Source organism: Martes martes, assembly GCF_963455335.1.
Source record: "Martes martes genome assembly, chromosome: 4".
NCBI classification, from domain to species: Eukaryota; Metazoa; Chordata; class Mammalia; order Carnivora; family Mustelidae; genus Martes; species Martes martes.
Window position 1 is genome coordinate 188,347,855 of NC_137891.1, and position 12,279 is coordinate 188,360,133.

Sequence of the window (12,279 nt, forward strand, 5' to 3'; positions counted from 1 at the left end):
ACGATGACTCCTGCGTGAGAAGGCGGGCAGAAGGAAGAAGCAGTAATTTCAAATACCGATAACGCAGCCTAGAAACTGGGTTCCCTACTCAGGGAAGGGATGTGATGTCACAGAGCGTCCACGGATGAGACGAAAACGAGGATCCTTAGGAAACCCAACATCGAAACGGAAAACAAACTCGAAGAGCCCAGAGCCTGGGTTGCCTGTACTGACTGCGCGCAGACCACGTGCGGTCCTGGGGGCAAACGCTTTCTGCCCCAGCAGCCCGAGTGTTCTGGAGACTCGGTGCAGAAGAAAGCAATTTAACGTTAGCATTAAAGTTAATATCACTGAAAGCAAACCAAATGTTCCTACCCAGCAGAGCGTGGAAAATTCATCCAGTTCTGGTGCCGGTCCCTGGCTTCAAATTAGTAGATGTCTCAACTCTTCCCTTCCTTCCTTTATCATTTCCTTTCCTATCTCTTATTTTTATATTCCAAAATTGTATTTTAATTCTACTTCGCGTCCCCCACCCCGATGTAGAGACGTCCGATGCGGGGGTGACGCCCGCCCGCACAGCCCCCTCCCGGGTCTCCCCGGGCTTCCCTGCCAGGCGGCCGCGCGGGCCAGGGCCTTCCCGGGGGCTGGGACGGCGCTGCCGCTCCTGGGGTGTCTGTCCTCCCTCCACGGTTATTTCTAACAAGTACAGCAGAGAGACCACAAGCCCAGCCCTCCAGGCTCGCGCTCGGGGCGGCAACACCATCGGAATTCCACCTGCCGGGTCCAGAGGGGGTCCCAGTTGTCCCAGAGTGGAGGCGGGGCGGAGGGAGGGGTGGGGGGGAAGGGGAGGCAAAGGGCGGAAAAAAATTTAAAAAAATCAACCGATGTCCGTAGCGAGACGTACGTACCATGACACAGACACGTGGCGTCTGCCCTGCCCCCAGGAGGTCAACAAGACTTCGGCCAGTCAGCAGGAGATTTCAAACCATTTCTCAGACACAAAGGCCACAGGAATGAGGTGCCGATCAGAGGAGGAGGGTCTGCGGGAAGCAGAAAGACGGGCTCGCGTGCGCTCGTGCGGAGCAGCTGACCGCCAGGCCGGCTAGCGACGCCGCCAGCGCTGGCCTCTTGAGCCGGGAAGAACCCGGAAAGGTAATGCTCAGCCCGGACCCACTGGCCTTCGGCGGGAAGGGGGCCCTCTCCCTGCGGCCCGCGAACACCCACGTGCACCCTGGAGGGCCTTGGAGGACACGGAGCCTGAGGGGCCGTGTGCAGAAGGAAGCTGGGATTCCAGATCTTAGTTTTTTAATTTGCGGGACAAGCGCAAAGCTCGGGGTCTCCCCCTCCCAGGGCAGGGATCCCGCCGGCTGCTTGCCCACGATGGAGTGAGTGGGCGGGGCCTGACTCCTGAAATGGGTCTCTTGGAATTTGTCACTTTTGAGACCTAAGCTACCATGTCCAAAGGCCAGGGAGAGCCAACAGAGCATTGCCTTAGGCCAAAAGGCAAGAACCCGTTCCACCCAACGCTTCCGAGCCAGGGCTAAGGGCGCTGGCAGTGCCCACCTTGCACGTGGATGGGGCAGGGCCAGAGGGGCACCAGGGAGAACAGCCATGTGGCCGCTCAGCATCCCACCCCCTTTCCCCCAAACTGAAGCGCTGGTTGGCCGGGATTCACATCCAAACCGACACGCGCGCCCTCCGTGAAATGGTTTGAAATCCTTTCGCCAAATCTTTGTGCACTGGGCCTTCTGGAAGGCTGGGATGCCACCAGGAGCTCCGCAGAAGCGACAGAGTCAAAGCAACACGGGCCGGAAGGACAGTCCTGAGTCCCTGCTCTCCACCCTCCTGAGCGGAAGGGAGCATCCCAGGGAATATTGCAGAGTCCAACGTGGAGATGCGGGGGGAGGGTGGCGCTTAAGGAAGGCCCCCCCGTTCTCATGGCCAGGATGAGGGCCCGTTAACCATGGGCACCACAGCTGAACGTCACCCTGAGTCTCCTTGACCCTGGTTCCGGGAAGAACACTTCCGGGCCCCTTGGGCATTACCCCTCGCTGCTACTCCTGCCACTGACAGGGGGTCCCTGGGGTCCTCCTGGTTTCCTATTCGTTTCTTCCTAAGATGTTTAAGGGGTTGCAGAATTTTTCTCTTTTAAATTTACAAAATGGTGCGTATGTGTATGCTCCCTTAAAAAAAATAGCTTATTGATATTTTAATCTAATTCCAGATAAACCCTCGGAAGCTGACTCGAGGGTTTCTTAAATGTTCCCAGGGATGGTTTCAGGGCCGTGTCTTCTTTGAAGGATTACCCATGATTAATAAAAAGGAGCATTTAATAACCAGGAGTCTGGCTGGTATTTGATATTTTGCGAGATGCGCCGCTGACATCTTACTGATGGGCGTTCAGAGAGACTGACGGGGAGCGTGTTGATATCGGAGGCCCAGGGCTACAAGCCAGACAGGACACCTGCTTGGCCTCCAACAGGTGGCGTCCAGGGTGGGGAGGGTCTCCTGTCGCTCTCCGAGGGTGCGGCCTGGACACGACTGCGGCTGCTTCTGGGTTCCGTCTCTGGTTGGTGAAACGCCTCCTTCCGTTTACCCCGCCCCCTCCTTTCCCCAGGCCAGCCGTGTGCACTTGCTCGGCCCCCTAAGGACCCACGAAGGGTGCCCCCCTCCCCCAGGTCGACAGCGCCCGGTGACGATGCTGGGATGTCAGGGTCTGGCCCAGACCCGAACTTACCGGTTCCCATTAAATGTGGATTTGTACTCAGCTGTCGGGTGTAGCGTCTCGTCAGTGTACATGGGCACGGACGCCCGGACACACTCGTGGGAGCACTGCAGGGTCTCATTATAGGCCGTGAATATGTCCAGGCTGCTGGGCACCCGGGCGGGGGTGAAGTCCGTCAGGTTCTGGCAGCTCTCCTCCTGCTGGTTGACCTTCCGCTGGTGGCTGTTCCGACGTGTGTTCCCGCTTTGGGCGCAGCTGGAAGACAGAGGAGTTGGGCTGGGGGAGTGGCGGGCAGGGGCCGGAACCCAGCACTTAGACTGGGGAACCTTTGTCTCCAGGCATTAATTATTTGTCATTTCATATTAGGTGGTAATTCCCAGCCTCTTCACAAAGACCAGCCACAATGAAACAATCAGCTCGCTCGCTCTCTCCCTGTTTTGTTTTTTTTTTTATTAATAAAATTTGAATTTTAATGTGGCCATTATCGCAGGGCAGATGATGAAGAAAGCGTCTGAGCTGTGTTATCCCAGAGCTAAGGCCTCGTCTGCCCGAAGGATGTCAGCTGGGCAGTGGTGGCTGACTCAGTTTCCCCATGAAGAGACGGGTACAGGTGGGGCTGGTCTGGTGGCTCATTCTGGCAGGGGCTATGTAACCGTCATCGGGGAGAATTATTACACGGGGACCCTGCGTCCTCAGCCCTGCCCTTGCCCAGGCTCCCAAGCTGGAAATGAACGTGGATCGTCCATTCTTCACGGCCATGAGGTCCGTGGAGAGATCTGGTCTGCATGCCCCACGGAGGCTTCCCTCTTCCTCTGGACCACACAGCCCTCTCAGTACCGCCAAGGTCGGACATGGGAATCCCGGCCTCGTCAGCCAAGGGATCTGGGGGAGCGGACCATCGGTGACCTCTCCCGGTCACTTCCGGCAAGTCACAGGAGGGATACGTCGAAGTCCCATCCCGGTGGAGGAGAGCAGCTAGGAGGAAATTTGGGGAGCCCCAGCTTGGGGAACCAGTTCCCCTTCTCTCCTCCTACTGTGCTCAGAGCCAATGCGGAAGGATGCGGCTGTGACAGGTGAGGGTCCGTGAGCCCATCTTCCTGCAAGCCATGGACGCGCCCTGTCTCATTTTCCAACGAGAGGAGCCCTGCTTCCTGGTGCAGAAGCCCCACCCCATACATAAGGGTAGGAAGATAAATGCAAAAGCCAGGGGACACCACCCCAAGGTCATGGAGCATCCTCATCACTGCCTGGGTGGTCGTCCCCAGAAGAACTCTCTGAGGCTTTGCTGAAAACCCAAATGTGGGAAACCAAGAGGGGACAGTATCCCCCATCCCCTCTGGGGGCTGTCAAGATGGTCGATGGCATTTGCCCAGCCACACATCCATGACATCCTGGGCCCCAGAGTCCCTTCTGCTGCCAGCCAGGCCCTGTCCAAGGTGCCTCATGGCGAGATTAGAGTTGTCCTCATCACCTATCCCAGAAAGTGCCCTGGGACTCGGGTTTGCTGGCCTCCGGGATGCCTCATTCGTTTGTTGTGAGGTCTGCTTTGGGGCTGTGCCAGTCCCGCCCTCCCAGCTCTGCTAACCCAGGAGACTGGCTTTCTCTCAGATCGCTGTCATCTGGACACTGGGGAGCAGCTGCCACCCATCAGCCCCATATGACTTCCGACCATCTCCTGCCGGCGACCGCAGGGTCGTCTGGGTGTATTACTCTACTAGGAGTCCGACCTTTGATGCTAAAAGCGGACACATTTGCTGGAGGGGTGGCTGCGGGCAGATAGGGCCTCAGAGGCATGTGTGCGGCAGGGTCACCCGGCACTGCCCGATTTCCCCCGGGGTGTAGCAGGTGTGCTCACCTAGCAAGGCCAACCTCAAAGTAGGCCAGTTTCCAGGAGGAAACAGGCAAAGACCAGCTACCCGGAGAAAAGCAATAACCTAGTTCGACAGACACACAGCGGCCGCAGGAGGAGGGAAGGGTTCAGGGTGAACACGGCCCCTGCACAGCCGGGGCAGCGAGGGGTGGGCACGGGCCCGGCCAGGCCGCTGGCGTGTTGGGTGGGTGGCGTCGGCAGGCACACCTGACGCTGACACAGGCTTCGGAGACCAGAACACGGGCTGCCTTAGAAAGTGTGCTGGAGACGGGGCTCGCTCGCCTCCTGCAGGGAAAGCCGCAGTCAGGGGCACACCCCGCCCAAGGCCAGTGTCGGGCAGTGTGGCGCGTGCAGCTGGCCACGCTGCCCTGGGGCTGAAGGCGAGCCGGCTGCGGCAAGGCCACGAGCTGCCCCCGATTCCCTGGCCCAGATGAGGGAAACAGTGCCCCGGGATGCGAGGCGGGACCGGGTCGGAGAAGTAGGAAACACTCTGTGCGCACTTCCCGGGGGACCCCCACAGCCCCCGTGTCCAGGCCAGAGGGCCGAGGAGCCTTACCAGTTTTTTAAGACAAGAGTTGTAATCAGAGCAGCTATGACCATGATGAGGGAGACAGTGATGGTGATAATCTGATGGACAGCCAGACCTGGAAAAGAGGAAGGAGGGGGGCAGCCATGAGACCCGGGCATGAGACACAGGAACCCAGGAAGGGCGGGGCCTGCTCCTGCACACTCAGGTCTCTCCTTCCCCACGGCAGGTGCCGGCAGGAGCTGGGTCCCCGGCGTCTAGGAAGGGAGGCCCCGGCCCTGGCATCTCTTGGTTCCCCAGCTGTCACCCGGCCCACGGGCAGCTGAGTCCTTTCTTGCACCTGCCAAGCCCCTCACCTGGCCCAGGCGAGCTCTGGCTGAGGCTCGCCCCCAGGACCTGTTGCCCTTCCTCCGCCTGCTCCCACCTGGGTGAGTTCTCCGTTCCGAGCACTAGGCCTTCGAGTGGGAGCAGGTTTGGCCTGACCCAAGAGGGGCCAAGGCAGCCCAGGATTTGTTGGGAAGGGAGGAGAGAGTGGACACGGGTGGACCTCCTGGCAGGGGCTCACTGGATCCCTGGGGAATGTCTTTCTCTTTCCAGAGTCCTCTCCAAGCTGCTCACTGCCCGTTGAGGTTCCAGGAATCAACGATCCAGGCCTCCCAGCTGATGCTTCTCAAAGGCCTGGAAAGGGATCTGCAGTCTAGCCTCGCTGGCCTGTGCCTGCTGTGTGTGTGTGCATGGGGAAGGAGGGTGCAGGGGGGCCCTGGGGGGGCAAGTCAGGGACAGAAGCAGGGTGGCCTGAGCCCCGCCTGAGAGCTGTCTGGGAACCCCACACGGGGATAGCAGAGGCCCAGGATTCTCTCCTACACTGTCCCTCTGTTCCCACCCCTGCACACCTTCCACTAACCACAGAGGCAGGGGATGGGAGGTGAGGCTCCCAACTCTAGTCTTCCACTGAGGATATGTTCCTCCTGACAACGCACCTGTCACATCCTTCCTGGAGCATGGACACTGGGGACATGCCCAGCAGATGCCGCTGGTCCGTAAAAGCCACGTGCAAAGGTCCTGTCCTCTTCTGATCAGGAAGAACTCTTCCTACCTGAGGATCTGGGCCATAAAGGCCCTGGGTGGGGGGGGGGGGGGCTGCGGTGAGCCCTGCAGGGGGCAGCACCTCGTCCCACCCGAAGGGCTAATTTCCCTGTGTCCTCGCACCTGCAAGGTGTAAGCACTTGCCTCTCGCCACTCCCAGAGTCCCCCTGTAGAGGCCCACCTGTCACCGCCGAGGAGCCCAGCGGGTCCCTGGGTGAAAACCAGACGGGTGCACACGGCCCGCCGTGGAGGATTTCGGAATGTGCGATTTTCCTGGCGGTCTCCCAAGGACACAGTCTCGCAAACAGATGTTACCTCTCTACTGAGTACCATCCTCGTGGGAAAATTGCTAATAAATGATTCAAAGTTGGCAGGGCCAGAAAACAAGCTTTCTCTTCCTGTGTGCCTGTCTTCGGGGCTATTTCCGTTTGTCATGAGGGATTCCCATCCTGAGCCCCCAGGATAGGCACCGCCAGGAAGACTGGAGAAGACACGGATGTGACGGAAAGCCCTTCCGGTGGTCCTTCATTCCCCGACTCAAGAACCATTACGGAGCGCCTACTGCACGCAGACGCTCTCAGCTTCGACAAGCTCGACGATCAGCTTCCCTAGGGCCCATTTCTTCACTTGATCTCAGCCCAAAGGCTGAGAAACGATCTAGCCTCCCCCCCTTTTATTAAACAACAGCATCTACTGCTGGTTCTGGCCCAAGAAAGGGGCCTCGTCACCTTCACACCCGCCCAGCCCCGCACCCATCTAACACAGCCCCTCCGACTGTCGCTCTGTAGCTGACCCCGTTTATACCTGAAAAGGAGGAGAGAAAAACCAGCGGAACAGCGAGAAGCGTAACGATCCGACCGGAAGGTCTGCCTTACTCCGGAGGCCCTTCTCCTGCCTTCGGTGGGAAACCTCCTCCATAGAACTCACCACATTGAATTGTGGAGGAAGTGAGAACTGGGTTAATAACCAGGCAAGGTCACGGGCTCTGCGTTCCAGAAGGACTCCTTTGTGCCGGGAACCTTGCCAAGTCTTCACCTGCGATCGGTCGAAACCATCACCAGCCTGCACTTTCGCACCTGCCCGACCGACGAGGAGCCTGGGCTGAGGAGGAAAGCGACTTTCCCACCATCGTCCGGCAGAGCCAGGACCAAAGGCAATGCTCTGCTCTGAGCCTCCCGGAAAATCCAGCATCGGACGCCCAGGTAACCCATCTGTAGCTGCCTCCTGGTCGTCAGACTCGCTGGAGGCGGACCCCCGAGGACCCCTCCCGTACTTGACTTGCGGGGCAAACAGCCTTCTGGTGCAGCGCCTGGCCCCCGAGTTCCGACGGGCCCCTGGGGTCACGCGTGGGAGATCCACAGTTACAAGGAGATCTCACAGACCCCATGCTCACGACGGTGGGACAAGGATCAGGCCTTTTGACCTGTGGCAAGAATGGCACTTCTAAGAAGCTGGAAGACAGGAAATCCATAAGGATGACTCCTGGCTTCCTCTCTCGGGGAGGTCGGCTACTAAGAAGAGAATAGGACAGCGTGGGAGAAGCGGTGTCCTCTTCCAATCATCCGCCCGTTATTCGGTCCTCCCCGAGTGCCAAGAGTCCTTTCTTCATCTGCGAATATCCCTCAAGTCTTTGTGTGGATGCCGGGTGGGCGGACCTTGCCTCGAAGGGCCAGAGAGTAAATATTTTAGGCTTTGTGAGCAGCGTGGTCTCTGTCGCAACATCCCAATCCGGCCATTATGGGGAAGAACAGTCACGGATAATGTGGGAAAAAATGGGCGTGGCTATGTGCCAATAAAACTTTATTTATAAAAACAGACAACAGCCAGGTTTGACTCACAGGCTGCAGTTTGCTGGCCACGAATTTAGGTGACTAGCTGAGGGTTTGCCTTATAAATTAAATAGAATATAGATCTATTTTGAAAGATTGGTTAAAGCTGGGACTCAAACTGCAGGCCTTTGGTTCTGAAGACTAGAACCTTCCCTCTCCATCATTAAAGGTTTCCTGAGTTCTGAGAATGTCACCAGCCACTGCCAAGGGGATTTCAAGGACAGCCACTGCCTCTACCGTAGCAAGCCGGATGGTCACAGTCAGCAACGGGCAGCTCTGTCCTGCCGGGTTTGTCCACACGAGCCTGGCTTCGGAAAAGATCACTTCGTGAGACAGTTTCCTCGAGAACCCAATGAGACAGGATTCTTGATTTTTGGAAACCAAACTCCAGGGAGAATTTTATCAGTTTAGTCCCTCTAAGGACCCTCAGAAATATTTCAGCCACATGTCTTTCAATTTTCTCTGTTAAGGTTGAAAAGGAGCTGCGTTTTGCCAAAAGACAAGAACGTGCAGATCCCAGAACTGGTGTGTCCAGCCACTGGCTCTCCCTGCCCCATGCAAACGGCAAGGTCCTTAGGAGGTGATCCCCCCTCCCCCCGATTCTCTCCTTCCTCACTAACTTCTCCCAACACTCACACCTTCCACAACGTTCCCTCAGGTCAGGTCCCTTGTGGACATGACGCAGTGCAGGTGGGAACATCTGCCGCACAAACCCTACTGACCCCGGGCAAGGCAATGCTTGAACAGTGTCTACGCCAGCTGTCAGGCAGGCTGTGACCGGTGAACGGCGATGTCACTGGAGGGAAGGTACACCCAGGAAAGGGCAGAAAACACAAACTTCTCCTCTCCATTTACAAGGTCAGTGCCAAATCCATCTTCAAATTCTCTGTGGTTCACAGAGCGCACCGCACGTCGTGGGGGGTTCTTGTTTCCCCTTCCTGACAGGTGTTGCCGCTCCTGCTAATTTAGGGGCTCTCTCGGCTCCTGGTAATTGCCACTGTATACTAATGTGCGAGGAATCAGCTGCCATCCAGATAATGAAAATTTATACCTGGAATAATGGATGGGGACAGATGGATTAGCAAACTCCGCATCAATCAATAGGGCTTTTATGGTTATATTTGTGGGGGTTTGTAATAAGATCAGGTCCTGGAGATTGATGGGGAGCTGGTAATCCATCTCTGGGGCTGGATGACTTTCTCATTAAAAGAAGCCGAATCGAATGCGGCCACTGTCCATGGCAAAACCAATCCTCCGAGGGCCTTCTCTCCTAGCGCCCGGGGCGTGTGCGTGGCGCACCGGGCTGGCGCGCTGGGACGAAGGCAGGAGCGATGGCGCTGGGATGTGCCGAGGCAGAGGAACCACAGTAGCTCATCGTACGGTGCGGGGACCTCATGTGCCTGCCCCGTGGGAACCACGGATGGTGACCAGTGAGTCCAAGGATGTCTGTCTTCAGGGGCTTGAGAGGTGAGAGAGCACAGGGGGTTCCCAAAGTACCAATCTCACGACAAAACAACCTTCCTTTTCCACAGAGGCTGCCGAAGGCGGGCTGCGCGGCACGTCTCCGACTAACGGCCCGGGGAACGCGGGAAGCTCGCCGCGTGTGCTGCACGACGCCGGGCAGTCCGGCCCCGCTCTCCGGAGAAGGACGCCCTCTGAGGCCGGGGCTTGTTCTGAGGCACTGGGCCACCTCCTGGGACGGGGAACTGCTGAGGGAAAACGTGTCTTCCCAAACCAGGGTGTTCTCAGAGAAACAGGCTAGCTTCTGGGGCGGGGGAGACAGAGGAGCGTGTCGTTTTCTGAGGGGCCCTGCAGGGTGTTCCTTGCGGTGGGGGATGGGGGGCCGGAGCCAGAAGCCCGTGAGAGCAAGATGCCTCTCGCCGGAACGCTCTCTGGCTCAGGGCAGGGCTCCCCCGAACAGAGAAGAGAGCCCCAGCCTGGAAGGGGCTGTGCGAACACCTCGGGATAACATGGTGAAGGTGAAGGTGAGTCCTCGAGGCATCCCCCCAAGGACTCAAGTCAGATCGTCCTCAGCCGGCGACCTGTGGCCCTATCCGAGACCTCTCTGGTGGTCACACAGGGAGGAAGAGGTCCTCCGGGCATCGAGGGGATAGAAGCCAAAGACGCTGGCTCTGTCTTCCTGTGCACAGGACAACCCCACAAGAAGGAGTGACCTGGCCCCCAACGTCATTCACTAACAAAAGGAGCGCGTGAATGACAGAAGGAGACGGTCCGCATCGCAAACCACCCAAACTGACTTGCCGCGATGCCCTCCCCCTGTAGCGTGTGGGCAGTGGGTCAGAAATGTCCGGATCACGGCCCCTGTGCCCACAGAGGTGGAAAGCAGTCGTCTGCCCATCACGTCCCGTTCTCCCTCCGGCCACCTCCTCCTTGGTGGCGAGGCGCGGCTGGCGGAGGGCCTGCAGGACTGAGTCGGCCCCCATAAGGGAGTCAGGCGCACCTGAGGGGTAGCAGGTGTCCCACGTTGTCTTTGGCAAATTCCTACAACGCTCCCCACAACCTCAAGCAGAGACGCTCCCCACTTCCACAGGGAGGTTAGGGGACTTTTTCAAAGCTGCACGGTGTAAGGTGGGAGGTCCCCAAGACAACCTTCAGGTTCAAAGAGTCACTCAAATGACTCGGAATTGAGCTGTTGCGCTCAGTTTTGGTTTACTACTGCGTTAAAACAGGATTAAAATCTGCACGGGACGAGGTGCAGGGGGCAGGGTCTGGCAGAGACCAAGGGTGGTCATAGCTCCAGCCCGACCAGAGGTGGAGCGGACGCCCTGGAGCCCAGGGCCCCCGCCATGAGTCCCATTATTAGCCCAAGGCACTCTCATCAGGCAAGACACTGACCTCCCAGGAGCTGGGCTCAAGGTCATTTCTTTGAGCAAGGGTAACCCTTTCCTGCTAAGAAAAGCAGCGAAGACCCGGGAAAGTCGTGACTCAAACGCAAGCAGGCTTGCTCTGGGGCCCATGCCTTGAGCTGGTGTCGTGCCCGGCCCACTGGAGAGCAGTGGTCCTTCCACCCTGGGGGATGGCCAGTGGCCGTGCTGCTGCGATCTGGAGAGAATGTGGGGGTCATCACACAAACCTCACTCCAAAAGGGGCTCCAAAAGGGACCTGGAGTTGGGCTTGTCCCGCCGGCATTAGGCTCGCTAAAGCTGTCCCACCCACAGGTCAGCCACATGGAGGAGCAAATTCCTCCGACGAGGACAACCTTCTCTGCCTTTGGAGACTCCCCTGCATCGTAGAGCCCAGTGGGGAGACAGTGGGAACTGGGGGCCAGAAAGACTGCCCAGGAGCCAGGTCCAGACCCCGAGCAAACGCAGCGGGGCCCGTGGAGAGTTTGGGAAACTCCAGCCACCACCAGTGCTGTTGTCATTTTATGGATTGAGCTGTGTCTCCCCAAAACTCCCACATGCAAGTCCTAACCCACCGACTTGGAATGGGACCCTTTCCGGAAACGGGGTTGTTGCAGACGTGACTCGTTAAGATGAGGTCATACTGGGTCAGCGGCCCCAACCCAGCATGACCGGTGTCCTCATAAAGGGGGGAGATCGGGAGACACACAGGCCCACAGGGACAAGAGCGGAGTTGCGCTGTCAGAGCCCAGGAACCACCAGATGCCGGGAGAGGGGTTTGGAACATCCTTCCCGGGAGCCTTCGGAGGGTGGTGGCCCGGCCTTGCTCTCTGGCCTCCACACGTGCGGAAGGCGGCGACTCTCCGTTGCTGAACCCACCCACTCCCGGTGCGCTGTGAAGCCAGTGCTCGGGACCTCACGCCCCTCAGCTGACATGCTCTGCGGGGGCCCAGGAGCCATGGGGGGTCGGTCAGGGTCACGGAGGCCATGGCCCTCCTTCCACTCTGCAAAGCCACCGTCCCCCACCCAGCGGACTTCGGCCAGCCCCAAGATAGCTGGTGCCGGCTCCTGGGAGCCCGGACCCCGGGCAAGGGACCTGGTCTCCCCTCCACCCCAAATTACATCCACCTGCCCCACCTCAGAATAGGACCTGATTTGGAAATAGGGTCTTCAGCGGTTTAATTAATACCTAAGCACCTTGAAATGAAATTGCCCCAGATTTAGGGTGGGTGGTCAGGGCGGTGTCCTGATAAAACCCTGGGGTGGGCACAGAGAAACGTGGAAGAAATCCACGTGACGGTGACGCAGGGGCTGGAAGTGTGTGGCCATGTGCCCGGGGCCGCCAGCAGCCATGGGACCCTCTCTTGGATGCAGGCAGGACCCTCTCCTAGAACCTTCCG

At 58.4% G+C, this 12,279-nt stretch overlaps 1 protein-coding gene across 1 annotated transcript in view; it reads right to left on the bottom strand.

Moving 5' to 3' along the window:
- Positions 1 to 946: 946 nt before the first annotated feature.
- Positions 947 to 12,279, bottom strand: part of AJAP1 (adherens junctions associated protein 1) — a gene marked incomplete at both ends in the record, with an annotated part of 105,240 nt that continues 93,907 nt past the window's right edge. The window contains 3 exons of the mRNA XM_080800704.1: positions 947 to 1,019; positions 2,717 to 2,959; positions 5,131 to 5,218. Of these exons, the coding sequence (XP_080656830.1) occupies positions 947 to 1,019; positions 2,717 to 2,959; positions 5,131 to 5,218 (404 nt within the window). The remainder of the gene's footprint in view (positions 1,020 to 2,716; positions 2,960 to 5,130; positions 5,219 to 12,279) is intronic.